The following is a 27,282-nucleotide window of genomic DNA, read 5'->3' on the forward strand; positions in this document are numbered from 1 at the left end:
TAATTATGAAAAAACTAATTAGAAATTTATAAGTCGGGCTTCGAAGTGCAGACCCCCGGGGTACTTTCGAATTTTGTGCCGAGTTTCAGAGCTGTAGGCGGTATGGGGGCTTCTGGCCATCCGGTACAAAGAAACACCGTCTGCATTATATAGATACTCATGTTGCATTAATTTAAGTGTGTTACTTAATTCATGTTTTGTCACGTTTATTTTAAGGATGTTATTTCTTCCAATGAATTGATCATGACAGGCGCGGATCCAGGATTCGGCGCAGGAAGGGACACTTTTTTTCCAATTTAGGCGCCCCCCCCCCCCTCCCCGCCAAATGAATTCATAGAGGAAAAATAACAGTTTTGTTTGGTATCCACATCGTCTTTGCTTTTGAACACATAGGCGGAGTTTAAGGGGGCTAAGCCTCCCTTTAACTCCGCTCTCAAGCCGCCCTCAAAGAAAGCCCATTAGCCACCCTCAGGGAAAAAAAATACAAACGAGTTGTAAAGCCTTCTTTCTACACATAGTTATTTTTGTTCTTCAAAAAATAACTCTTATAGAGATAGATTTTTTTCTTTGTTCAGCATATTGAACATTCTGATAGGGTTTTCTTCTTATCTTCTGCCCTCTTAATTTTTGCTCGTTGCAGTGCCGGATTTTGGGACTCTTGTCCCGCGTAGCAACTTTTGAAAGTGACAAATTGACCTGATATCCCATTAGAAGCCCAAAGAGAGTCAAAATTATTAAAAAATGCTTTTTAAGGACATCAATTTTGAAAGTTTTAAGGAGATAAAACCACTTTTCCGTCTCTCACTTGCCCAAATATAGCATAAAATAGCGATTCTTGAAAATAAATCGAAATCAATTTCTGGATGGTAATCATCTCCCTCGCTCTTGTCTGACATCACCAAAGAAAGCTTTGAGAGCCCCAATTTAGAAAAATTCCGGGGAGAGCCCCAGAAACCTCTCGCTTTCCTTAACATTACCACTTAAAAATGCATTTTTAGGCCTTCAATTTGGAAAAATGTCCAAATCAGAGCACCCACTCACTTTCCTATTCTAGCATCTCAACACAGAGCCGAATTTGGAAGTGTGGAGGCCCCTTAATCAGGGTTCGAAAAGATTATCATATTTTCGAAAATATCCGATACTTTGATACATAAGATAAATAAATACCTTTGTGCTGAATATTATGTTAGATGGTCTGGCTATGGGTAACCCACTTAGCCCCATTCTTAGTGATATTTACATGCATTATTTTGAGGTTAAGCTGTTCCAAAAACTGCAGTTCCAATTTTATGTTCGGTATGTTGATGATTGTTTTGTTCTAATGAACCAGAATCAGTTTGAGAGTGATGAGGTTTTATCTATTGTAAACTCCATTGATCCTCATATTCAGTTTTCTTGTGAGAAAGAACGGAATAATTGCATTTCATTTCTTGATGTACTTGTTTCTCATACTGAAATTGGTTTTGAAACTACTGTTTATCGCAAACCTTTTGCTGTCTCTTTACCTCCTCATAGACTATCGTCTCATCCTCCAAATCAAAAATATTCTGCTTTCAATTCTTTTGTTTATCGCGCAATTAATATTTGTTCTTCGTCGGAACTTCTTAAAGTGGAACTTAATTATCTTAAAGCTGTGGCAATTGATAGAGACTATCCGCCAACTTTGATTGATTCCATTTATAAAAAACTTTCAAATAAATCCCAAACTAATGTTCTTAACCGAACCTTCATCAGAAAGAATTTGGTTGTTTTGCCATTCTTTCCATCTGTAAGCTATCAGGTTGCTAAGATTCTAAAACGTTTCCAATTCCAGGTGGTGTTCTCTCCTATTAATAAACTTTCATTCTCTTCTCTTAAAGATCCTATTCACCCTCTTAATTGTTGTTGAATTTATAGAATTAATTGTAGTTGTAAACTTGCCTATATTGGACAGACTCGGCGTGCTTTAAAAATTCGCTTGAAAGAGCATCAAAATTATGTGAAAAAACAACAATTAAACAAGTCTAGTATTGCTCAACATTGTTGGGATTCGAATCACTCTTTTGATTTTAACTCTTATCAGATTATCCAAAAATGCCCCAATTCATCAGATCTTGACTTTTGGGAATCCTTTCATATTTTGAGGAACAGTTCTAACTTAGTTAACGATCTTAGTTCAGTTCCATATTTTTCTAACATTTGGCTCCCATATCTTTAAATATTTTTCTAACATTTGGCTCCCATATCTTTAATACCCCCCCCTTTTTTCCCACTCAATTTTATCTATCTTCCTTTGTTTATTTTTACCTTTTTGTCTTGATTGACACCCCCCCCCCCCCAATTTTCTTCTATTTATCTTTATTTTTCCTTTTTTGAATATTTTTTGTTTCTGTTTATTTTATTTCATGGTTTTCCATTCTGATTTTCCTTTCTTGCGGTTCACGGTTACTGACAATTTCTTTTCTTTTTGTTTAAGCTTCGGCTTAATCCTTGTCCAATTGAATTCTTTCTTTCTGGGTTCGTACCTAAGGGAAAGCTCCTGGCCTTTGCTTGCATTCCTATTGGTTCCTTATCGGTTTATAACTTTGTCATTGGTGTTTGGCTAATCCGCTGTTTTTATCTTTTAAGCTGCATGCTTATCTGCTCTTGGCTTTTGTCGGATGTCTTTTCATCCATAAGCTCATTATTTTTGCATTGAAAAAGGCGTTCCCTGTAACGCCGAAACACGTGTCTGCGGTTATTTACAAATTTGTGCTTCTACTTACGTTGTTTGTTCTGACTTTACTTTGATACATATCCGAATATTTTGATATACTTGTATATATCCGATATTTTCAACCGGTGAAAGTTAAAATATTTTGTAAAAATTTTATTGTTGGGGCCCCTTTGTTGTGGAGGCCCCGGGGTAGTAGCCTCGCCTGCCTTCCTTTAAATCCGGCCCTGTCTCAACATATAGCCTAAAATTGCGTTTTTAAGACTTCAATATCGAAAGAATTCTGAGAACTTACTGTCTGGAACATTTTTGCTTAAAATTTTACAATAAGTCTAAAATTCATTTTTAGGACTGCTATCTTCTTTACTAATAATAAAGCTGAAAGTCTCTCTGGATGTCTGTGACGCGCATAGCGCCTAGACCGTTCGGCCGATTTTCATGAAATTTGGCACAAAGTTTGTTGCATGGAAGTATGAACCTCGAAGCGATTTTTCGAAAATTCGATTGTGTTCTTTTTTTATTCCAATTTTAAGAACATTTTCCCGAGCATAAAATGAACGAGTAAATTACTAAGTTATCATAACGTGGAACCGACCCAACTGGTGAGAAGTTCACCATAACATTATTTGTAAATATACAGGCGAACCAAAAGACCTTTTAATTTTTCTACTACGGGCAAAGCCGTGCGGGTACCACTAGTTTAAAATATTTCCGAGAAAAGTATCAAGACATTCTACCTCTTCAAAATTATTTTTAAAAGAACCAGATAACTATGCCCCCCCCCCCTCAACCATTGCGTAACACCTTCAAAGATATCCCAACGTTTCAAAGCTTAAATTTCAGAATTTTTCTGTGAGAGATGGGCTTGGTCTTCTATTTCTTCCTTTCAACAAACTCTCTACAGAGCCTGAAATTTCGTTTTCAGCAATATCATCGGAAGAGCCTTTAAACTCTTTCTTCTCAAATATGCAACTTAAAATTGAATTCAGTTTTGGACTTGCGTTTGTTAGCTTAAAAAAAAAAAAAAACTAAATTTCCGGTAGGAGCTCCTCTCAAGTCACCAAAGATAGCTTAAAACAAAATTTAGATTTGAAAAAAAAAATGGAATCTGAGATCTTTTCTTCCTGTAACATTGCCTAAAATTGCTTCGACATCAATTTTACCCGATTTCATGCCCAAAAACCCTCGCTTCCTAAGCCTTTTAACTCCACCTAAAATTGACTAAAACAACGTTTTAGAGACTTCCAATTTCGAAAATTTTCTGGGAACATCAATTGATTCCCCTTTTTCTTCGTCCTCCCTCTGACGTCCCTAAAGAAAGTATAAAACTGCATTTTAATTGTAACTTTTGGTATTTTTCCTTCCTTCTAAGTAATAAATTGCACGGAAGAATTTTTCCGTACTCGCAATTCCAATAAACTGTAGAAGGTGTGTTGCAGTCTCTGGCCAACGGCTGCTGAAAGAGGTATAATAAAGATCCGCAGATGTACATCTGTCTTCTCCCTGCCTAATTGCAATGTTTTACCTTTTTGATGGATTTCCTAAATCACCTCAAAGTGTCGTAATGCGAATTAAACTTATAATACTTTATAAATTTACCCTATTTCTTTTATGAAATTTTGATATAAAACTTGAAGTAAGATGGGCAAAGGCGTCAGATTCATTTTTTAAAACTCTTTGCCCCACCTCGAAAAAGTTAAAGACCGTGTATTTTAGCAACACGAAAGGATTTTAATATTCCTACCGAACTTACCACATACACACACGTTTGTGTGTTCTTTTCATCTTTTGATTTTGGCGCTATTTTTTGACTGGGCATGACCCCCCTCTATGGGTGCTCTTGAGTGGGGCCCGGAAAAGCCATTCATGACGGGCCGCCACAAAAATCCTGTTCGTGAATCAAAATTTTTTTTTGCAGAAAGGAGAAAGATTTTTTTTTTTAAAGCGGGTGGAGGGAGGGGAGATATCACCGTTTAGCGAGTTTTTCAAAACAGTTTCGCCTGTCCGGGGGTCAAAAAAGGTCGATAAATGTGGCATAATAGATTATTCAAAGTAGAAACAGAAACTAGCTTATAGGATGACGCGACGCATGCGCGTGAATTAGCGATCCGGTTACAATTTTTGTTTCTTCACTTCACCTTATAACTTGAATTGAATAATGTATAAGTCTGCTAATTTTATATGGATAGATGCAGGGAAACTGCCTTTTCTTCAAAGAAAAACACTTGGTTTGAAGTGTAAAATTTTCCGAAACTTTTTTACATGAAAATATAATAAAATGTTGTTTACGGTATATGGATGGCAGCACTCAAACTTCATCATCAACATCAACTTGTTTTCAGTTGCTCTTGTCAAAATTTGGCATGTAAATAGTAGAAATTTGTAAAATTATTAGATTATTTACTATGTAAAAACTTCTGTGCTCTAGAGATTTTCTCCCTATAACTACGATTGACGAAATTTGTACATTGATTGAATAATAGCTATTAAACATGAATTAAAAATGAATGTATCCCATACCTGTCAATTTTGTGAGTGCAAATCGGCAGACAACCAATTTGGTTCTGCCGAAGCACCGTTACTTCATACCACATTTTCACTTTCAAAGTAGGAAAACATTTCTTGTCCTGTTGTAACATTTCTCTTTATATGTTTACGTAATTCTTGTTGAAAAAAAGTTTTCAAGAAATTTATTAGAACTCGGTTTTTATGTTACACACCTAATAAGTTTATTTTCCAGTGTTAATAATTTATATTCGATGATTAGAGGAAATAATTTAGTATAAACTTTTTCTATTTTTAGCTCTGATATTATACATGATGTAGAAAATGTGTAAAACTGTTAATGTATTATTTCTGTGGCTATATGTCATTCTCCTAAAAAAAAAAAAAATAAAAAAAAATAAATAGAACAGGAACATGGGGGAAATTATGACGTGAACACTTCGTGTATTTTCAAATTTTTTGCCTAACTGGTCAGATCATAGACTAATAATAAGAGTAGACCGAGCTTTCTCATTCTTGCTGATGAAGAAAATTGGTTCATAGATGTATCATGTGACTAGTGGAAGGGCTTGGCGAAGACTTTGGCAGCATGGTTGCTAGATGGCAGCATTATCTACAGTTTGGCACTCGACATGTATTTTACGACAATGTGTTTTCATTAAAAAAAACTTCCAGGTGCAGAGATTGAACTGTTTTTCTTTTAGTTTGACATTCTATTATTTTGACATTAGTAATAGTTTTTGATCAGTTTTCGGTAACTTTTATTTCATTTGGAGCTGTCAGCGTTGGCGTGAACGAAATGGCGTAAACGTTTTGCGTTAACGCAAAAATGTACTAATCGGTATCTTAAATTGAAACTGTAGGTAAAAGTCTTACCGTTTGCTGATTCTTCTTGGTCGCTTGCATCTTTTATTGCTTAGAGAGTTATTGAAATTGGCTAAAGAAAATGCACAATACTATCTAAACGAAAAACTCACTATATTAACAAAATATTTACAACTTAGAATAACAGATTTACAAATCGGACTCCACAAAAGATCATTCTTCCGTGTTCCATAAATTCTATTTATTTTATTTCGCGCTGGCATTGATCGTCTGCTACGATTAACGCCCGCTGTTGCTAGGATATCCACCAGTCACATGGTTTGGTTTATGAGCAGCAAAAGGGTTGCCATAGCTCGGTCTACTCTTATTATTAGTCTATGGGTCAGATCAAAACGCTGTTCTACTTGTCAAACATTGGCGAAGGAAATTTGATGAAATTTTAATGTTCAATTTTTCAACAAGACAAGGTCTTAGAGAAGACTGGAAGTTGCAATACTATAAGGAATAATCAGCCAAATAATTGAATTATGTCGCTAAAATGTTAAATAATCTACCAAATTAAATATAAGTCAATAACCAACATGAAAAGTTCCATAAATGGCAACAGCTATTTGAGTGATGGGAAATTTTTTCACCAATTTGGCATGTTCCACATTATGATGATTCCACTAAAAAATTGTTGCATTTTTTGATCATGAATACCAATTCTTTCTATAACATACCATGGGTATGTGATTGGCTTTTTTGATAATAAACTTGAAGATTTACTTTTCTCAAAAAATTTTGTTTTGGAGTGAACAAGGGAATTTTTTTTTATCAATTTAGGCTTTATTGCATGCTTTCACACTGCTTTTATCACAACCTGTTTAGTATGAAAAAATTGTGTTTCTTGTTTTGCTTCATTTTCATTAAGAAATGAAACTATTTTTCAAGGTCAACTTAGCCTCCTGTAAGAGTTCTTTTTTCATTTCAGTGTGCTATGCAATGATTAAATTAACATAAGCAACATAAATTAACAGTGCCGAACAAGGGCGCCCATATAGGGGGCCCCCCTTTGAGATGAGAACTTCCTTGCTTTTTTCTTTGCAAAAATGTAAAAAAAATTCTTTTCTAGCCATTAATGAATAAGTAATTAAAAAACCATTGAGAAAATTTCTGAGCCCCTCCCCCCCCTTGGAATTTTGCATATGGACGCCCATGGTGCCGGATATTTCATTTTGTAGAGCCGGTGCAAACTTTGAAACTGCTGCCCTTGCTCATCTTCTAAGTTTTCCTATCTAGTTCAAAGATAAAAACACAGAAAAGTGACAGATAACATGGAGCAAGAGCCGCGGCTTGAAGAGTAGTTCTGAATGAGTTACATTCAATTAATGTTAAGGTCCATTAGCTTAAGAAAGTTAAAAAATTTATGAATATAACTTTAAAATATTTCTACCTTTCAAACTTTATCCATTCATGTCCCTTTTTTTTCCAGAATGCATACATTTGACGAATTGGAGGAAAAACCACCTGCTCCACCAGTGAGACTGACAAGTACTAGGTAAATTCAGTATTAATGCATGTATTTTAATGCTATTTATACTCATAACTGAACTTTACCTTTGCTTGTGAGCTTGATTGATCAATAGTCTGTTGAAATGAGAACTTCTTTCAATTTTTCTGTACAAAAACTTTTGTGTGTATATATCTTTACTAATATTATAAAGAGAGAGGGCGGATTTTTGTGTGTTTATATGTTTGAGGTAATCTCCGGAACCACTGCACCTATTTGAAAAATTCTTTCACTTTATGAAAGGTACTTTCTTACTGAGTAACATAGGCTATAATTCGAAAAAATCTGATGAATAGTTCTTTTTTTAGTCAAATTTAGGCCCAAATTTCACGTAAATTGCCTCTTATTGACTATTAAAGGGGTGAAAAATTACTTGCACATATTAATATTATTTATCGTTAAAAAGGGTACAATTTTCTGCGTTCTAAACAATTTATTTCAATGCTCTTAACTTAATTACGGTGGGAGTAATTTGCGTTTTTAGCTCGCACTTTTTTAGGCTTAGCTGAAATTTTGGCAATACTTTCTTCATTAAATCTATCAATAAAAAGTGAAGGAATTGTCCCACAGTTTTCTTTTTGACAGCATTCAAAAAAGCGAGATTTTTTACTCCAGATCTCTCTCGACCTTTGGTCGAAAAAATTCTTCAAAAGAAAAAAGTTACAGTAAAACCTGTTAAGTTGACCACCCTTGTAAGTTGACCGCCTTTTTCAGGCATGGAATTAGCCTTTATCGTATAAATCGACCTCTGTAAGTTCCCCAAAGCAGAATGCTACTAAATTTGCGACGTACGTCGCAGAACAGAAGCCTGAGCTGCAGAACAATTCTGTTCAAATGTGAGAGGAAAACTCACAAATTTTCTGCAGAAATTCTACAGATTTCAGTGAAATTTCTGCAGATTTTCTGCAAATATCTTCCAACTCAACATAAAATTCTGCAGAGCTCTTAAAATTAGAAGAAAATCAAAAATTCTCGAAAATACGATAATTCGGCGGAGAGCTTGCGAAAAGTGTTGAATTCAAAAAGTCATCTGCAAGAACTTTAGATTTACTTTGAACTCAAAGAAATCTGCAGAATTTCTGCAAAGTTCTATCTTGAGTTGGACGATATTTGTGGAACATCGGCAGTTTCTGGAGATTTTCGCAAGAAATTTCACGTTCTAAATCTGAAATGATTCTGATTTTTCCAGCCTTTTTGTGTTTCCCCTTCTCCTTATTTCTCCCAATCGACCTTCATCCATTGCAATTTCCTCCATAAGCGTATGTTTTGGCTACATGTCATCATTGAAACACGTCCATCACCGAAAATTGCGTGTTTTATTTGAGATTTCAATCCTTTTGCATTCTGAAAATATTTGAATTGTTTAGAAAGTTCATGTTTCCATGGTTACGCTTTTAAAATCCATCTTTCGCATTTTAATTTCTTAAAAGTATTTTAATATCTGTGTCGTCATTGTTTGGAAGGGTAATTTTGCATGGTATTTTTTCCTTTTATTTAAGTTATTCTTTAAGTTATTAAGTTATTCTTTTATTTAGTTGTTGAATATATGTCATTTGACACAATTTTTGTTCTCAAGGTAGACCGGGCAAAGCCGGGCAATGCTGCTCTTAATATATAAAGATTTGAAAGCTACTGTTAATGTGATTTTATACCTTTTTGTTTGTTTGGCGAAACATTTATTATTGCCAAAGAAAAAAGCCAGCCCTTTTGCTTCACTCGCAAAAGGGCTGGGTTCCGGTAGCGTGGTCGCTTGGCACGTAGGCGCTAAGCAGTTCAGTGTAGGATTATACTTTTAAAGCAACCGTTAATGTAATTCATTGTTTTGAAAGAAAAGAAACTTTTGATTTGTTTTTATCCGAGTGAAATGTACGACATTTTCTTCTTTTTTTCTGACGATGATTTTTGAATGTTCCACGGGATGTTTTTTTCCCCCCGTTAGACGGATGAATTATTATAGCGTGGTTACTGGGCAAGTTTGGCGATAAACAATAGAGCTGCGGAAATATTTTTACATTTGAAATATATTATTTGATGTTTTTTTTTGTTCATTTTGCAAAATATTTTAAATTGCAGTAAAAACGTCTTCACTCGCTAAATAGAGTTTTAAAGCAACTGTAAATCTAATTTAATGATTTGACGAAAAGTTTTAAATTCCAAAGAAACTTAAATAGTTTTTTTTTTGAAAAGGTGTGTACGCATTTTATATGAAGAAAAACGATCATTTCACATCAGGGGGGGAGGGGGCGGCAATTTTTTTTATTAAACGGATTTCCATTAAATTTTTAGCAGAGCATCGCTGTGCGGGTACTGCTAGTATATATATATCTTAATATACAAAAATCTTCTGTGCCGACGTTTGTCACCATTAGGCATTTAAACGGCTGGACTGATTTTGATCAATTTTTTTGTGTGTAATTATGTTGTGGCAAGCGTGGTTTCCAAGCGCGATGGATCGAATCGGAAACTTTTTGTTAATTAATTAATTAATTAAAACATTGGATGGTTATATCTCCCAAATGATTAATATTTATTTTAACCTATTGTTGAGCGAGATCTGAAATAAATATTTAACCCGTTGCCAAAGGACAATAAGAAAGCCAGCTCTGCTTTTTGTAATGAAATTTCCTACTGTGATATTGTGAATTTGCAACTCCAACAAACTATAGTGGGCGTTGCAGCCACTGTCTAATGGCGGATGAAAAAGGTAAAACAAAGAAATGCCATAACTTATAACTTGCTCTGACACTTTATGAATGACAGTAATTTTTCATCGTGTTTGTGGGAAGCTTTCTTTTCTATTCTTCTGAAATTACAGTGCACCACAATCTGTCTGAAGCCTGTTATTTACCCCAAAGAAAACACATGGAATGGAATGTTTTACCTTTTTCGGTAGTACTGTTAATCACCGCAAGATAGCATGTTTGAGCTCTAGAGTTGCGAATAGATAAAACGTAAAGAGAGAGAGTGAAGCCTTCATTTCTTGAAAGCAATGATTTTAGATCCCATGATCTATTTTAAAGTCAAGTACCAGAAGGTTCACGCAAAACGTGTGTTCTGTCGTCGTAGTTGAACTATGTGACCGGATAGGTGCATTAAGTTTTCTTAACCCAAATGATCAGAAAGTACTGTACCTAGCAACATTTGTTTCTTGGCTCAAATCCATCTGAGTTTTGCCAGCAATGTCAAGAATACTTTAAGGATTATCAAACTAATCAGTACATTATTAAAGGGAAAGATGATGGAATTTAAAGACGAAACGAATTTTATTTTTGTCTAGATAAATTACAACAAGGTAGTTCTGTACACAAAAGATCAGTGCAGTGGAAGATCTTCATCTTTGGTGGAAAGAACAAATTAGGCAATATGTGAAGTTTTAAAAGTTTTCATTTAAAAGATCGAACCGCTAATCGGTCGAAGTTTTCCCATGATTCTGAAAGGGATTCAAGTTAAAATATCTTAGAATTTTTAACAAATTGCTAGTACTCTTTCCCATTGATAAATCTAGTTTTATTTCATAGATTATTATACTTGTGAGGAAAATTGCAAAGGTGGTTTTGGAATTGTAAAGTTCAAGAAAATGTCGCAATCATTTTTGTAATATAGCTCTATTTTCTTGCATAGAAGAGGAGGGTTCTCATAACTTTCAAGCACAAGTTTGTTTATGTATTTCATACTTAATGATTCCTAAGCCTCAATAGGCTGTACTGTACCAGAGTCTGAAATTGAACTGCCTGGCAAACTATTGCTATGGTGGCTCATCCACATTTGTCTGTTGCATAATGGAAAATAAAGAAAGCTCATCTGGCAACTCAATGTAGTCTGCATAATGTACGACAACTACCTCAACTCCTGATTTGTCAAGCAAACCAGATCAGAGCAAAAAATAATAAGTTTTACATTAAAATATTTTGCATTAAAAAAAAAAAAAGCTACTGGTAATGACACCATTGCATTGAAAATTATATGCATGTGTTCTGTAGTTGCAATAAAATGAAGCTGTTATTTTTCTTACATGTCTTCATTTCCCCAAACTCTTTATATACTTCCAAACAATATGCGACAATTTTTATCGCATGTTTTAACGAAATGTTGGAGCAGCTACAGTGATCATGTACTCAATCATTGCAGTTTGCTTTTAGTTTCCTAGAGCACAAATATTTCAAGAACATCAGAAGAACAGCTAAAAATTGTCGCAATATCAACTGGGACGCCCTGATGGGAGGTCACTATGACCTCCCGAAGAATTTCCTTGTTTGGTAAATTTTGTCTAGCGATTCAGCAAATTTGGAGATAGTATTGCAGATTTTTTCGAATCCCTGATGTCTCTTGAATGTAGATGTATGTATGTGGGTTGTGTCCAATCCTTTGGTGAAACTTGGAGTTTCATTTGGTAAATTGAGAATTTCTTTGCTCCCAAAAAAGTTAAGTTAAGGGTGTCCCTGCATATTAATCTATGTTTTTTCTAGGTAACCAAAATATTGTGCTTCTAGGTTTACTGTTGCTTATTATTGTTTTTAATAAAGATAGACAGAAGTTCATCTAACCTTGGACTGATCATGTTTAATGATGACCTATTGTTATTTTAGGGATCCAGTTCAGTCTGTTGACTTGAAACCTCTTCCAAAAGAACCAGAAAATGACAAGTGGAAACTGAAAATTAAGTCATCTAAAAGTATGTGTTTTTAAATTTAATTTTTCAAAAATATTATCAGCAGAATTAATTATGAACATTATAATTATAGCAGTGGTCATTTTGACCCCAATCAAACGTTTTTTGCTAACTGCTCCTTTGCATTTTCATAAATAGCTTAATCCTTCTTTGGCTTTTCCTAAATCATCATGCTGTGTAATAATATGAGGTTTTGTTGAAAATTACATGTTTTAAAAACCCAAACTAAAGGGTTTTATCTGAAAGCGTACACAGCTGTCATTTTGACCTCTTTGAAGGGGGAAAAATACAAGTACATTTACTGATGCTAAAACAGAGAGAAGTAACTCAAACATGCCTCTTGGAACATAGAACTGAAACAGAACTGGTTATTTTAAGGGTATTTTAATTTTTCAAAAGTACGTCATTATATGCCTTTAAAATCTCTGTATTCTTCAAATAAACTATGTATTAAATATTAATATATTTCTTTTAAACTAATTTTTTCCAATATATATAACATTATGTAGGGAACTATCCAGATTTCTAATCGGAGGGTCACAATGACCCCCGCCATAATATATGAAGACGCAGTAATTCCAGTGTTAACTCAAAATCTTCATTTTATGACTAAAATGTTTTTATTGGACAATTCCATAGATAACTGGCTTGCATTTTAAAAGCAAAATAGTTAGTATTTTGTAACATTAAATGTAACATAAGCATTATACAGAAGAACCTTTCACCTGGATTACTATATTTTTAATGCTGAATTTAGTGTCTAGTTGAACTCCAGTTATCCAAATAAATTGGGACCGTACCCGTTTTGGATGATCAAAAATTTCGGAAAATTGGATATCCTAAGAAAAAAAAGGCACATTTCATTTAACTGACGTTAGTGTGCTTAAAATGGGAGAAAAAAACCCCTTATTTTATAGAAAAATAGCTTTTAACTAATTTCAGGAATGGCGATACTTTTACATGTTGAGCGTTAGAAGCCAGTAATAGAACTAGAACTACACAAAGAGACGGTGACTCCTCCCAATAATGTTCATGCTGCTCATACACTAGCTTCGTGGAAAGAAGGACAATAGCATGCAAAGGCAGAACCATTATTTTGTGAATTGCAAAACCTTAACATTTATTTTTCCCCCCTGAAATTCTGAGAGGGATTCTATTTATCAGTGATTTTTATTATCCGAGTTCAGATTATTAAAGTTCTACTTTATTATTAAATTCCCAAAATATATTACAATATGTGCTAAGATTATAATCATGTTTTGACTAGAAGTGGGGAGATAACCTTTCTTTCTTTCTTCCAGGTGCGAAAGAAAAGAAAAAGGACCCAGATAAGTTGGTTATTTCGCCACCTCTGAACTTTGAACATACTTTACATGTTGGATTTGATCCAGATACTGGAGAATTCACCGTAAATATTTTATTTATTAACAGCAAATATCATTAAAGCTTACTGAAACATTTCAAGTTTTAAACTTGGTTTATGTGTATTGAGTATCGTTCATCAAAATATAATTAAATATTGATGCTTTAAATTCTTCTTAAAGTTTTAATCCTGTTTTTAATAGCAATTTGGTGAGTTATTCAATTTTATTATATATTTATTTATTATTATATTTATTACTTTATTTTTATTTATTACTATATTTTTGATTGTATACAATATTTAATGATTAAATTAGGTTTAGTTGAAAATAATTTCTATATACTAGAGCTGAACATGAAATGAAGCCATGTGTTATAGCAAAAACTGCATCGAAAACTCAGACACATGTTCCATAATTACTGGGAAGTCCTTTTTACCGTACATAAACCAAACCTAGTGGCAGGACAGCTCATGATGGCCAAGGCCTACTATGCCCATCTTCAGGGGCGGACTGGCCAGGTCGACTTGTTGGGGCTCCCCGACTGGGCCAACTGCTGAGTGGGCCACTTTAAGCATTTTTTTTTTTATTAAACTCAAAACATTTAAATTCACGCCTAGCATTTTTTTTAAGTCTTAAAATAATTTAAAAACAAACATGTAATTTGCTTATTCTATGTGAAAAAAGCATTTGGAAACAGGATTACATTTTTTCCACCCTAAGTAGGGACAAAGTAAAGAGCCGAAGTTCACATGTGCGAATGCTTTCCTCTCTTATCAACTTTCTCTCTATGTTTTAGAGCCCTGGAGGCCATGGCTCCCACATTGAGGAAACGGGAAGATTTCGGAGAAATTGGGGTCGGACACTGCCTGAAAAAGGCTCCGGGACGAAAAATGAGCATTGAAAACTTATATTTGTACGTCTATCAACAAAAATTGAAGAGACCCGTACCATCAGACAAAGCGGCTCTGGCCCTGCTATAAAAGCGCGGGCCATGCTTTTGGATGTTTACATATGAGCTGGGGAGTGCACAAGGGGGGGGGGGGAGAAGGGACACCTGTTGGCCTGGTTCGGAGCCTGAATAAGAAAAATGTAGTTAATGTATTTGATTTTTGACTGACTCATCTATATCTAAACCCTTAAACCTAAACTGAGCTTGTCATCAACTCAAGGTTCAACTAGTTCTCATTCATGTTGCAATGCTGAAAAAGTTACGACCACACCTCTGTTGGTGAAGAAGTCCCCCTAGCCCTGAAACATATGCCCGTAACATTCTTGTTATTAGTGCTACACCTATGTTTTCATATTTGTTATCTATTAGCTAGTTTTAAGGAATAATTCTCGTTTAGTGATTTCATGTAGTATACGTATTGCATCTTCTTAGAGAAAAGTTTACTTAATAGTTTTTTTTCAGGTGCAACAACAATATACTCGTGCAACCGTGCATGTGTGCTTGTATCATTTTGCATTTGCACAGAAGAGTATAAAATGTTTCTTGTTGGCTTTTGCCTCTTTTTCTTCCTTTTATTCTTATTATTTTCAATTGGTAGGGTTTACCAGAGACTTGGTCTATGCTGCTGAAAAATTCCAATATTTCAAAATTGGAGCAGAAAGAAAACCCCCAAGCTGTATTAGATGTCTTAAATTGGTATGATGCTTCCACCAAAGAAACTGAAGATTCTAAGTACATGACAATAAATAAAACTTTAGGTTAGTATTTTATATGTCTACATAAAACATTCACATGTGTGTGTTTTAATTTCTTTTTGAACACTTTATAATATTAATGATAAGTTATAAGTGTACCAATATGTATATGGGCAATTCGACGGGTAACTGACTGACATGTTTAGAGCAAAACAGTAAGTATTTTGTTATGTTTAGCAGAAACTATATGTTGTGCAAACAATCTTTTCTCCTGGATTATTGTATTTTTAAAGCTGAAGCTAATGGTTTTACTGAATTCTCAAAATTCATTTTGGTTGATTTTTAAAAATTTGTTAAAACTCGTTAACTGACTGACATTTTAAAATGGACCACGTCTGTCATCTACCATGCTTTTGATATTTTTTTGAAAATCATCCAAAATGTATTTCAAGAATTCAATTATACCATTAAATTCAGCTTTGAAAAATGCAATAATACATAGGAAAAGATCGTTTGCACAACGCTTATTTCAGGTTGAATGTTGCAAATGCACACTGTTTTGAACTAAAAATGTCAGTTACCCCTGGAATTGCCCATGTATATAATAAATTTGTAAAATTTTAGAAACATCTTATTATTGGTATTCCTATTGATAACTTTTTTCTACTCCCTGACAATTGTTTGCCGCACCATTGCCCATCAAGGCTCTTGCTTCAAAAAAAATCCAATAAAACCAATTAACCTATTGATCATAGTTTTTTCTTTAGTTATACAGTAAACCCTCGTTATATAATGCTAATTTGGATATATCACGCTTTTCCTTTGTCTCCCGAGAAATTATGTTGAAAAAAAATGTTGCTTTACATTTTACATTGCAGAAAATCAAATGTAATATTTTACATACTAAGTATTTTTTTATTTTCTAAATCAATGAACAAAACTAGTATGTTTTCCAAACATACTATATTTTCAAATTCATTGCAATTCAAGCTGAAATTTTCAATTTGCGTCCCACCATAAAAACATCAAAAATATTTTAAATTATTTTTTTTTTAATTTTAAAACAGCAACTGGAAAGCTTGTTTTCTTCTGTTGTCATTAAAAAAATCGTCCTAATATGACTATAAAGTTATATTTTTGTAGGTGCACATGTCATCAACTTGTACAATAGTTGAATCATTTCTTTTTATCCGACTGTGTGTGCACAACGCAAAGGAGAGTAATGTGTTTATGAGTCTATGTAAGTATGTTTGTTCCTATGTGGCATTACAGAGGCTAAACGCCTTGGCCAGTTTTGATGATTCTTACGTCAATCAATTTGTCTTAACCTTGGTAGTGTCACTAAACAGATGACAGTAGTCAAAAATTCACCATATCAACTACCAGTTGCCATTTTGTCAGTTCGGGATCGTGTTGCACCTTACCTTCTTGCAACAAATGCAAGTAGGTAGCATTTTTCACTGCCTGATTTTTTTGTTTACTAAGTCTATTAATTCAATTTTCATCTATAACATGTTGCATTTGTTTGTATCATGATTCAGGAGAATGAGCTTCTCGACGTGTAGTTTCTTGACAGGATTTTTTAGTTTTGCGAGAAAGATTTGAGTGACAACGTTTCCGAGCTCGCGTCATCATGAGTTATACAGGAGGCTGTTTATATAGCTGTGCTGTGGTTGACTTAAGTTCACACATTTTTGCTTAAGATGAAGCACATGTAGCCTTAAGCCGAGTTAGGTCCCTAATAATCAGTAGAGATCCTAATAATCTTTACTAATAATCAGTAGTTTAGACCATCGCAAGGTACTTTATAAACCCCGTGATATAAACTCTACATGAAAAATAAGCCCAGTCGTTTAGAATATTATCAAGTACTGCTGAATAACTAAACCATTGAAATATCTTTATAATCGATACACTCATAAGACAAATCATAAATTTAAAAGCAGAATAGAATGATTAACAGTCTAGGTCATTTCAAATTTTTTCGGGTTTCTTTCATTCAAAAAGGAATGGGCCCCAACTGTTGATTCTTCTATTCTGCTTTTGAATTTAATGTATCACAGAAAATTACCACATCCATTCAAAATGTTAGAAGTTCTTTTTCTGGGTCCGCAGACGCTTGTATTTTAAGAAAACAAAAATATTAGGCTGAAATCGAAAATTTTACTATGGAAAATCCAAGCAAATAATTGTGTTTGGCAAATGAAGATTGGAAGAAAGTATTGCCACAATATGTTATCAATAATTAAAATTTAAAATGAAGATAGGGACTTCCCCAAACTGAGGGAAGAGTGAGGAACTCCAAACCCTTCTTTTTAGGTCCTCAAAGCTGGCCTGGAAGTGAGTTTTTAAAACTTGGGTTTTGAAAAAATTCTTTGAAAACGTTTTCAAACCCCACCCCTTGCTCTAACATCATTGAAGATGGTCTATACATATTTAGGACTGTAATTTCTAAAAACCATGAGAGTGCTCCCAACGTAACCTCCGCAAATTGTCCTCTCAATTAATCATTCATCATCATTCAAGGTCGAATAAATTTTGTCTTTTTGATTCTGTTTAAAAATGCTCCCTGAGGTCTCTCAAACCTGTTCTCCTCCTAATATTCCTGAAGATGCTCAAAAATTTCATTGTTAAGACTTAATTCATAAAATCTTTCAGGGGAGATCACCCTAACCACCTACTTTTCTAACAGAATTGAAAATCTCCTACGATTGTGTTAATAGAATTTCAATTTCGAAAATTTGCCAGGGTAGGACTCTGAATCTCTTCACCCATTAACATTACCAAAAATCTTCTAAAACTGCGTTTTCTATAGATCAAAACATTTTCGAGAGAATGTCCTCTGTCTCTCTTGCCAACATCAACAAAAAACATCTTAAATCTTGCTTTTAGTGCTTCAATTACAAAACATTTCTGTGTGCGAGCCCTTACACCCCCCCCCCCCTCATCAAAGGTTGGCTTATATTACGTTTCTGGAGCTTTAATTTCAAGAAACTGGCAGTGCACTAAATTTTAACAAAAAAGTCTACAACTACATTTTTAAGGCTTCAATTTCAAAATAATTCCGAGGTGGCCCCCGCATCTTTCTTCCCCTTAATATCAACATAGATCGTCTAAAACTGCATTTTCCAAACTACAATTTTAAAAATTTTCCCTGGGGAGAAATCCTGGACCCTTACTTGTCACAATCAGAAATAATTCACTATTGCATGCTTGGAGTTTGAATTTTGAAAAATTATTGGAGTATAACCCCCAAGTCTCTTCTTCCCTTAACATCACCATAGATCATCTAAAACTGCGTTTTTCAAATAACATTTTTGAAAAATTCCCAGGGGACAGCCCCGGGACCCCTCTTTTGAACATAATCCAAATATAACGTATGATTATGTCTTGGGAACTTAAAATTAAGGAAAAGTTATCAGGAGAGGCTATCCTGGACTTCCTCTACCCTTCCTCCTGAACTTAAAATATTGTCTAAAACTGCGGTTTTATATCTTCAAATGCGAAAAAAGGCCAGGAGGTCACCCTCTATTTCTGATTGAATATTATCCTTATGATTAAATTTATATTGTACTTGTACTAAAGCCAAGAACATGACTATCCTTGCTAAACCTAAATCTTCTGTCTCTCTCTGCATATTGGAACATGTGTTTAAAACGGGCTGCCAAATGGCGTACTTTCCCTCCCACTCCGTTTTTTGACCTATCAACAGCTCTGGTAAAACCTCTCCTAACGGACAGCCCTCAAATGCAGACACCCCTCTCTTGCGGACAATTTTAATTCCCCCGATTCCAAGGCAAATAACATTATTAAACCCTTGTCTTGTGGACAACCCTCTATTGCAGACAAAAAAAATTTGTCGTGTTAGTGTCCACATTAGAGGGGTTTTTCTGTATTTCAAAATACATTGTTTTAGAAAATGTGTTAAATATGTAAAAAATTGATTAATAAAATCACTATATTTAATATGTGTGAAAGAGAAAGGCAGGTGAGCTTTTACACTAATGAATGACAATACTTATGTTGTTTACCTATTTATATCCATAATTTAGTTGATACTCTTGTTTCTCTGCAGCTGAACTTGTGAGTCTATGGTGCCCAAGTAGGTTTCATTGACTTTTCTTTCCCCCCCCCCCCCCAAACTGTTATGTTTCCCTTTTCTGCTTGTTAGAAACTTAGATTTTACGTGTATGATATGTTTAGTTTTTTTTTTTAAATATTATAAGTCATATATTGTATTTAGTTATCAGAGTTGAGTGACCAAAATCTAAGTCTCAAAAGTCAGGATTCTATTTAATTCAAGGTGCTAAAATTTTGACTCTATTTTTTTCACTCTTGTGGCAAGAAGATAATCACAAATTCTGAAATCCATTATGCATGTCATTAGACTATGTATGCAAATATATACTAAGACTCTTAAAATATGTGCTTATGAATTTTTTATTTACCTAGCGAAAAGTTGTATCAAAATAAAAGATTGGACTTTCAATCATTGTCTGTTGTTAAAAAGATAAATGTATGCAAAGTTAATGTCGTAAATCACAAATATGTTTTCCAAGGTTTCCTGTAGTAATCCAAGTTTTAATAATCTCGGGTGGTTTCAAGCTCGGTTGCCTCTGATTTTTGAGACTATAGTTGCATGAAATATTCATGTATACAATACATAACAGTTTTCTTAATTCTTTCAGCGTGAATCTAAGAGTTATATTTATCAACATGCATGAGAATGTTCCACATTATTTTTACTTGCATGTTTTTTTTTTGATGTAACAAATATATTGGTGTAAATCACACACACACACACACACACACATATATATATATATATAGATAGAAACAAAAAGAAGTTGAGTTTTTGAAAACTCTTTCATGTTCATTTGTCATCTAACCGACTATTCATAATGGCACTAGTTTAATATCTACTGTAAATTTCTGTTGAATCTTCTCATCCAATAGGATTTGTTGCGTTCGCTTAAATTTGGTACAATAGAAAAATTCCCTTTCCGTTCTTTTTAGATTTTCGCTTTCTGTTATTTTTCCTAATTTCATCTTATGCCATTAAATTTTCATTTGGAGTTTTGAGAAGTTGAAAAAAAATCAGTGTACAAATGTGATGATAAGTTGTTGCTTAACTAAACTAGAATGGTCATAGGCAATTTATTAATCCCTAAAAAAGATCAAGTATCCATTTTAAGCTACTCACCCCAGTGAAAATATATTCCTAATGTCTAGAATCCTTTTGGAGTTGTCATTTTCCCTCATTTCAAGATTAGCTTGGGATTTGAGTAGCTTAAAATAATCAGCTGAGATTCTACTTTGTGTGTAAAAATGAATCTAAAGAACTTCAATTTTAATGAACTTATACAACTGATTCATTTTTCCTGTAAATTTCTTTTGCACGAGACTATAAATCTGTAATAATAACGTTCACTTAGTAAACGAGTAACCCTACTGTTTAAAACCTTTTTCAATAAAGTAATATTTTTCTTAAGATAAGGACCTAAAACAAAATTCATACTCCAATTGAGATCTTACCAAAACTGCTCTATAGGAGCTTCCTTGGAGCTTTTTTTTTGTAGTTGTCAGTGCTCGATAGGTATGAAAATTTCTTATAGTTTTCTGTCATGGAAGTTGATTTCTACTGAATATCAAACTTAATTTTCTTCTGAGTCATTCATAAAACACTTACTAGCAAAAAAAAAGTTGTATTGTGCTCAATAATTATCTGGCCAGTATAATTTTAACTCGTCTTCAGGGTATTGTTGATCATGCATTGGACTGCATTGCAGAATGTTGATACATAATATTAATAGAGCAAAATCGGAAGTATTTCAGCAACAACAACATAGTCATTACACATCGGCAGTTAATACTTCAACCTATTATTTCTTTTTGAATGTTTTTTTTTGTATTCCATCATTATTATTAAATCATAAATGTTTTAGTAATATGACTTAATGCATGCTTGTGTAGTTTTTTAGAGAAAAATTAATGTGGTTTAGTTGTTTATTGTTTCAAAAGAAAATTTATCTTCTTTTAAGATGAATGTCAATTTATTTATTTATTTTTTTCACTTTGTTCCTGATGTTATACTTTGAGTTTCTTATATATTTTATTTCAAAACTTTTATTATGGTTCGTATTCAAGCAAAGTTCAAAAAACATTTAGTGTACTCCTGCTTTCAATTAAAATTTCCTATTAGTTTTTTCACCAAGGTTAATTCGTAAATTTTCCAGCAATGGAATGACAATTGAATCCTAAAGTGTGATTATTTTAATGTGGAAGGGAAATTTATTTTTGCAGAAAATTTGTAACAGAACAGTGTTTCAACAGGAAATCACCCCTGTTCTTACACTTACAGTTACAAAATTAACGAGCAATATTACCGTACAAATTCGAAATCTGTATAGTAGTTTTTAGAGGTTTTGATATCATCAAAACTGGAATTATTTGAACTTGGTGATTTTTGCTTGAGCATCAACGAATGTTGCTAAAAGTGTAATTTTTTCTTTTCTTAATTTGCTTTGTCAAATTGTTGCTTTTCCAGATCCTTCTGTAGGAATAAGTTATTTTAGTGACCCAGGATCTTGCAACACTTTATTGAACCATCTGCCTACTTCTGTAAGTAGTTATGATCTAAAATGTTTACCTTTGAATAGAAATTATTAATGAGCAAACCAACATTATTATAACTAATTTTGATATTTGACTTAACTCGGCATGAATTGATAGCACAGTATTGGCCTCATCCTAAAATATCCTACCTTAAATGGTTTCATGAGTCGCCTATCTCAGGATCTTGGTCTTATACAAATGTATCACTTTATATAGCATAAGAATGTTACTTCAATAAGATAAAATCGTCTTTATTTGTTAAATAATTTTCGCATTCAGTGATTTCCTGTTTACTTAGGTTTACTTCAAATTAAAAAAAAAAGTTTTAAATCTTGTGAAAGGATATGAGTATGTTTTTCACTTTTGTGCAAAATTATAAATTAAGCGCATTAAAAAAAAAATCAGAAAAATTAACATGTTTGTTATCAAATTAAAATGAAATGTTTTGAATGGTCATGCAGATTTTTCTTTGATAATGTGACCAAGATTGTAAAAAAATTGAGCCTCTCTTAAAACCCAGAGCATGAACCTGAATGAAAGAGTTCCTTGTAACCCCAATGCATGATTTGTTCATCAATGAAAGTGTTCCGTTTAGATTGAAATTTGAGTTTTCCACTTCTGTATTGAGATTTGTGTTTCATTATATAGCAGTCAAAGACTGATGTGGTACACATGAAACACGTCGAGAAAGATTCACTGGAAGAAGTATCGTTATGTTCATCCACTTCTGATAATACAAACACCATTGTGAGTAGAAGTTTCCTTTTATGTTGATCAAAAGTTAGAAGAAAATTGTATTTTTTGGAAATAAAGCCTTTTTTTTAAACTAAAAAATGTATAAAATGTAAAAATTCTATTTAAACTTTAAATTAAGGCATGGGGAACAAACATGGCAACAACGGAAACAATATTCAAAAGATGTTCACAGAGGTAAACAAGTTTTGCCAACTGGCAATGCATGCCTATTCTGCCCGAGAAACGTATCACAATCCCAGTACTATATTGTAACTTATACTAAAAGTATAAAATTAAATATTTATATTACATGGTTTAATGAAAGTTATGCAACTGCAAAATCTTTGATTATTTATTAAAATTTATTTTAAAAAAATGTACAAAATTATACAATTTAAAATTAAAAAAAAAGAAATAATTTCTATTTCATGGTATTCAGTCTAAGGATGCACCCAATGAGATGATTTAGATATTAAAGCCAGCCCATTGAAAAAATATATAAGCTTAAATGAGTAAAAATGAAAGAAAGAAATTTATTTGTGGATCTGATGAATGCATATTCAATTCTTGTTTACATTCTTAATTAAAAGTTTCATATTGTCTACTAACTATTTGCAAACCTAGTAATTTCCCAGAGCCTGGTACCCATTCTTTCATGTGGCACCACCATCGACAGTTGCTATTACCACGAGAATTTTGTTACTCAGTTTCTCCAACAGATGGTGGCACCTGGACTCTTACAGTGTGAAACTGCTCTAGGAATTAAATTCTTTCAAGAGTATTCCTAGCCAGTTGAATAGGCGAGGGATCTTTTACATGTAGCATAATCATACGACATGGACGTTGTCCATTTTCTGCATCCAATGTGTACACTTAAAAGCTGTTGTGGACTTGAATAGATAAAGGTGTTTTATACAGAAAAATATTAAATAAATGAGCTATCTTGTTAGCTAACTTGAAAAACTTGACTTTTTGCCTATTTCGGTTATTTCTATTTTTTTTAATTTGTTTTTTTTTTTTTTTTGCCTGATACGAAAGTGCATCTTCTAATATAAACACAATGCAAAAGAAATGTAACTGAATCCAAGTCCTATTTTTCATTATTATATAAAACTTTTTAATAATCTTTGTTATGGGTTCATTTTTAAGATAAGTTTTTATTTCTTGAAAATGAAGCCATGCTAATTTTCTAACACATTAATTACATTCTTGCAGTATGTGAACCCCTTGGAAGAAGACTTTGTGCAAAGCTCAGCCGAACAAGATCCAGATCCTCAGTATGCAGAAATAAATCTTTCGAATAACAATAATAATAATGTTTCAAAGCTTAAGAAGAAAAAAATATCAGATGAAGAGGTCATTGAGAAACTAAAAAGTATTGTCTCTGCAAATGACCCGAACAAACGGTACATTAAACTGGAAAAAATTGGGCAAGGGTAAAGTATAACTTTTATAAATTGGAAATACATAAACGCTCATTTGTATTACAATGTAAGATTTATGACACAGTGATTTCAGTGATAAAATGGTAATTTTTAAAAATTTTACCTTTCCTTCAAAATTTTTAAAAAACAATACTTTAAGACTTTTTCAATTTAAAAATTTCAAAATTTTAGGGGAGAGAAATATATTTTTTAAAATTACATAAAAAATTAATGTACATGTAATTGTCTTTAAAATAAGCTATTATACAACTCTAATTCCCATAGAGCTTCAGTTATAACATTTTGAAGCATTGCCGGTAGATTAAATAACATATTAAAAAAAAAAAATCCAAGCACTTTTCATAATGCACTAAAAGGGACAAAATAACTTTTCTGGGTCAGGAAGGACAATTTAAGTATTCCTGTAGTTTTCAAAAATTCTAAGAAAATGACACCACAAGTGAAGGAAAAGTGCAGCTCTAGTCATGAAGAGAATTTCTCTCTTATCATTATATAGCTTTCAATCATAACTTTGAGCATTGAAACTCAATATAACATATTTTTCTTATTGGAAAGGTTTAGTCTGAAATGACTAGAACCGCACTTTTCTTTGTTTGTGGTGTCATTTTCGTGAAATTTTTAAAAGCGACAGGAATACTTAAATTGTCGTTTCTGTCCCAGAAAAGTTATTTTGTCCTTTTGAGTGCATTATGAAAAGTACTTAATATTTTTTAAAAAATTCTGTTATTCAATTCTTTTTAGTGTAAATGTATTTCAGAAGTAGAATAATGTTACCGTCACAAAACTTCACCTTATTTTTTGATATAAATGCTCTGCACTAAAAGGAAAAAAAAAAAAACCTATACATGTGTCTAAAACTTTAAGCAGTTGGCACTAAAAGTTAATCTTTGTTCCTCTCTGGGATTTATTTGTCTGCTAATTTAATTGAAACCATTTAAATATTAAAGGTTTCTCAACCTAGTTTATGTTTCAAAACATAAAAGTTAAAATAAAGATCCTAATGTGTCTCTTTACTTAGCCCCTTTATTGATTATTGGCATAGATGAGAGCATGGGCACCCATCTGCAAAATTTTAAGGGGAGGGGGCCTCAGATATTTTTTTCATTGTTTAGTAGGATATTTTCCCTATAGACACTCATTTCAGTACAGATTAGAGTTATTAAAGTTTGATATTTTTAATAAATTATTCATTAATGGCTGGAAAAGAAATGTTTTTACGTTTTTGCAAAGAAAAAGTATTAAAAACATGGAAGTTCTAATTTTCAAGGGGGGGGGGGGGCTTAAGCCCCCTTATGTGGGCACACTTGAATGAGAGCAATGATACATTTCATGCTTACTCCAGAGAAGCCTTCATTAAACATTTTCATTATGATTACTATTAATATTACTGTTGTAAGGCAATGAACATGTGTAACAATGGGTTTAATATTTAATCATTTAATGGGGAAATTACATGAAATTTGCTGTTTTCCATCCTAACCGAATAGCATTTTTATTCTAGAATTTTAATTTTTTGGCGTTAAGTTATACCTTAAGATTAAGCAAATCTTTAGTAAAATCTCTAAGTGGTCTAGTTGCTTAGATATAAGCAAAAGCAGGCCTCGGATTTTTCTGTTACAAACATGCCAAGTATAATAAAAGTGCTTAAAAAGGGGGCTTTGTAACAAATTCCAGAGATTAATTACTGATCAATTACAAATGATACATTTAAAGAAAAAGTATAAAAAAAGTTGAGAACCCCTGATATAGGCCCAATATAGCATAAAAAAGTCGAAGCGACTAAATAACTTAGTCGCTTCAGTTTAACCATTGATGAAAAATTTCATTGAATAAAATTGATTATGCTGGTTTCATTTCATTTCAGATTTCATCACAATTTGAAATTTAGTTTTTATTTCTGTAAAATTATTTTCTGTAGCATTAAAATTCATTACTTTTACTGCAATTTTTTGAAACAATTTTTCTCTACAATTTTAGAGCATCTGGAACTGTTTACACTGCAAAGGAAAAAAGTACTGGATTAGAAGTTGCAATAAAACAGATGAACTTAGCAAATCAACCCAAAAAGGAATTGATCATCAATGAAATTTTAGTAATGCGTGAAAAAAAGCACCCTAACATTGTGAACTATCTAGATAGTTATTTGGTTGATGATGAACTCTGGGTAAGTTTCATATCTTTTGTACTTATTGAGTTATAAATATAAATCATTGAGTTATATATATTGAGTTATAATATATTATATATAAAAATTGCATGGCATAAATATAAATCTTGATGTAAAAATTGCATGGCACATATACCAAACTTGGCTCTAAAATTTTCCTGTCCTAATTAAAATTTAGATTACCAGTTCAAGGTTTCAATGGTTTACAATAAAAAAAATAAGCAAATAAAATTTTTAACTCAAACCATAGCAATCGTCTAAAAAAATCTAAACCTCTGTAAATTGTGCATGGCATCAATGTATATGCAAAGTGGGTTAGCCAAATAAGACCATATTCTTAATAAAGCCAAATCGTTTTTCTTCGTTAAAACTGTTGAGAAATATAATTGAAACTTAAATTTTTACATAGTTTTATTTATTTTTTCTTATTTTTGATGATCCATCTGATGAATATGCAAACGCTGGATCTATTTCAATCATAAATCAGCGAGATATTAGGTTGTGAACATTGAAGTGGCTTTATTTGGTGCATTTAACTTATATAACAGAGATAAACTTATGTGCTGTGAGAAAATTTTATCTTTTCAAAGGGTGCCTTGAATTGAAAAAGATTGGAACTCCTGTTTTCCTATATGAATATTAGTTGGGTTTTAGTGACTAGTTTTTGAAATTGTTTTATTACATATTCATTTTTATCATAGGTTGTTATGGAATATTTACCTGGGGGATCTCTTACTGATGTAGTTACAGAAACATGCATGGATGAAGGTCAAATATCTGCTGTTTGTCAAGAGGTAACTATTAAAATTTAATGTGCTTGATACTATCTATGTTGCAATGCATGTAATACTATCTGAAAATTACGTATTGTAATTAAATATAATTTCTGCAAATCATCGGATTGAAAAACTGCCAATTATTACTATAACTATTATTGAATAAGACTCCACTCTCTCTCTTTTTGGTTACATACATATTGAAATGGAACTATTTGAAATGGGTTGATGGTTGAATTTGAAATGGGTTATGTTACAACCCATTTCAAATATGTTACAACCCATATTTAAAA

The 27,282-nt window shown here is 32.7% G+C and overlaps 1 protein-coding gene across 1 annotated transcript in view; it reads left to right on the forward strand.

Moving 5' to 3' along the window:
- The first annotated feature begins 5,117 nt into the window (after positions 1 to 5,117).
- LOC129234473 (serine/threonine-protein kinase PAK 2-like) overlaps positions 5,118 to 27,282 on the forward strand; it is a 42,185-nt gene continuing 20,020 nt past the window's right edge. Inside the window, exons 1-10 of the mRNA XM_054868473.1 lie at positions 5,118 to 5,299; positions 7,497 to 7,562; positions 12,161 to 12,246; positions 13,545 to 13,651; positions 15,155 to 15,314; positions 21,799 to 21,872; positions 22,515 to 22,613; positions 23,817 to 24,037; positions 26,024 to 26,210; positions 26,915 to 27,007. Coding sequence (XP_054724448.1) covers positions 5,196 to 5,299; positions 7,497 to 7,562; positions 12,161 to 12,246; positions 13,545 to 13,651; positions 15,155 to 15,314; positions 21,799 to 21,872; positions 22,515 to 22,613; positions 23,817 to 24,037; positions 26,024 to 26,210; positions 26,915 to 27,007 — 1,197 coding nt within the window. The 5' untranslated portion in view covers positions 5,118 to 5,195. The remainder of the gene's footprint in view (positions 5,300 to 7,496; positions 7,563 to 12,160; positions 12,247 to 13,544; positions 13,652 to 15,154; positions 15,315 to 21,798; positions 21,873 to 22,514; positions 22,614 to 23,816; positions 24,038 to 26,023; positions 26,211 to 26,914; positions 27,008 to 27,282) is intronic.

Source organism: Uloborus diversus, chromosome 1 (assembly GCF_026930045.1).
Source record: "Uloborus diversus isolate 005 chromosome 1, Udiv.v.3.1, whole genome shotgun sequence".
In the NCBI taxonomy this organism is placed as follows: domain Eukaryota; kingdom Metazoa; phylum Arthropoda; class Arachnida; order Araneae; family Uloboridae; genus Uloborus; species Uloborus diversus.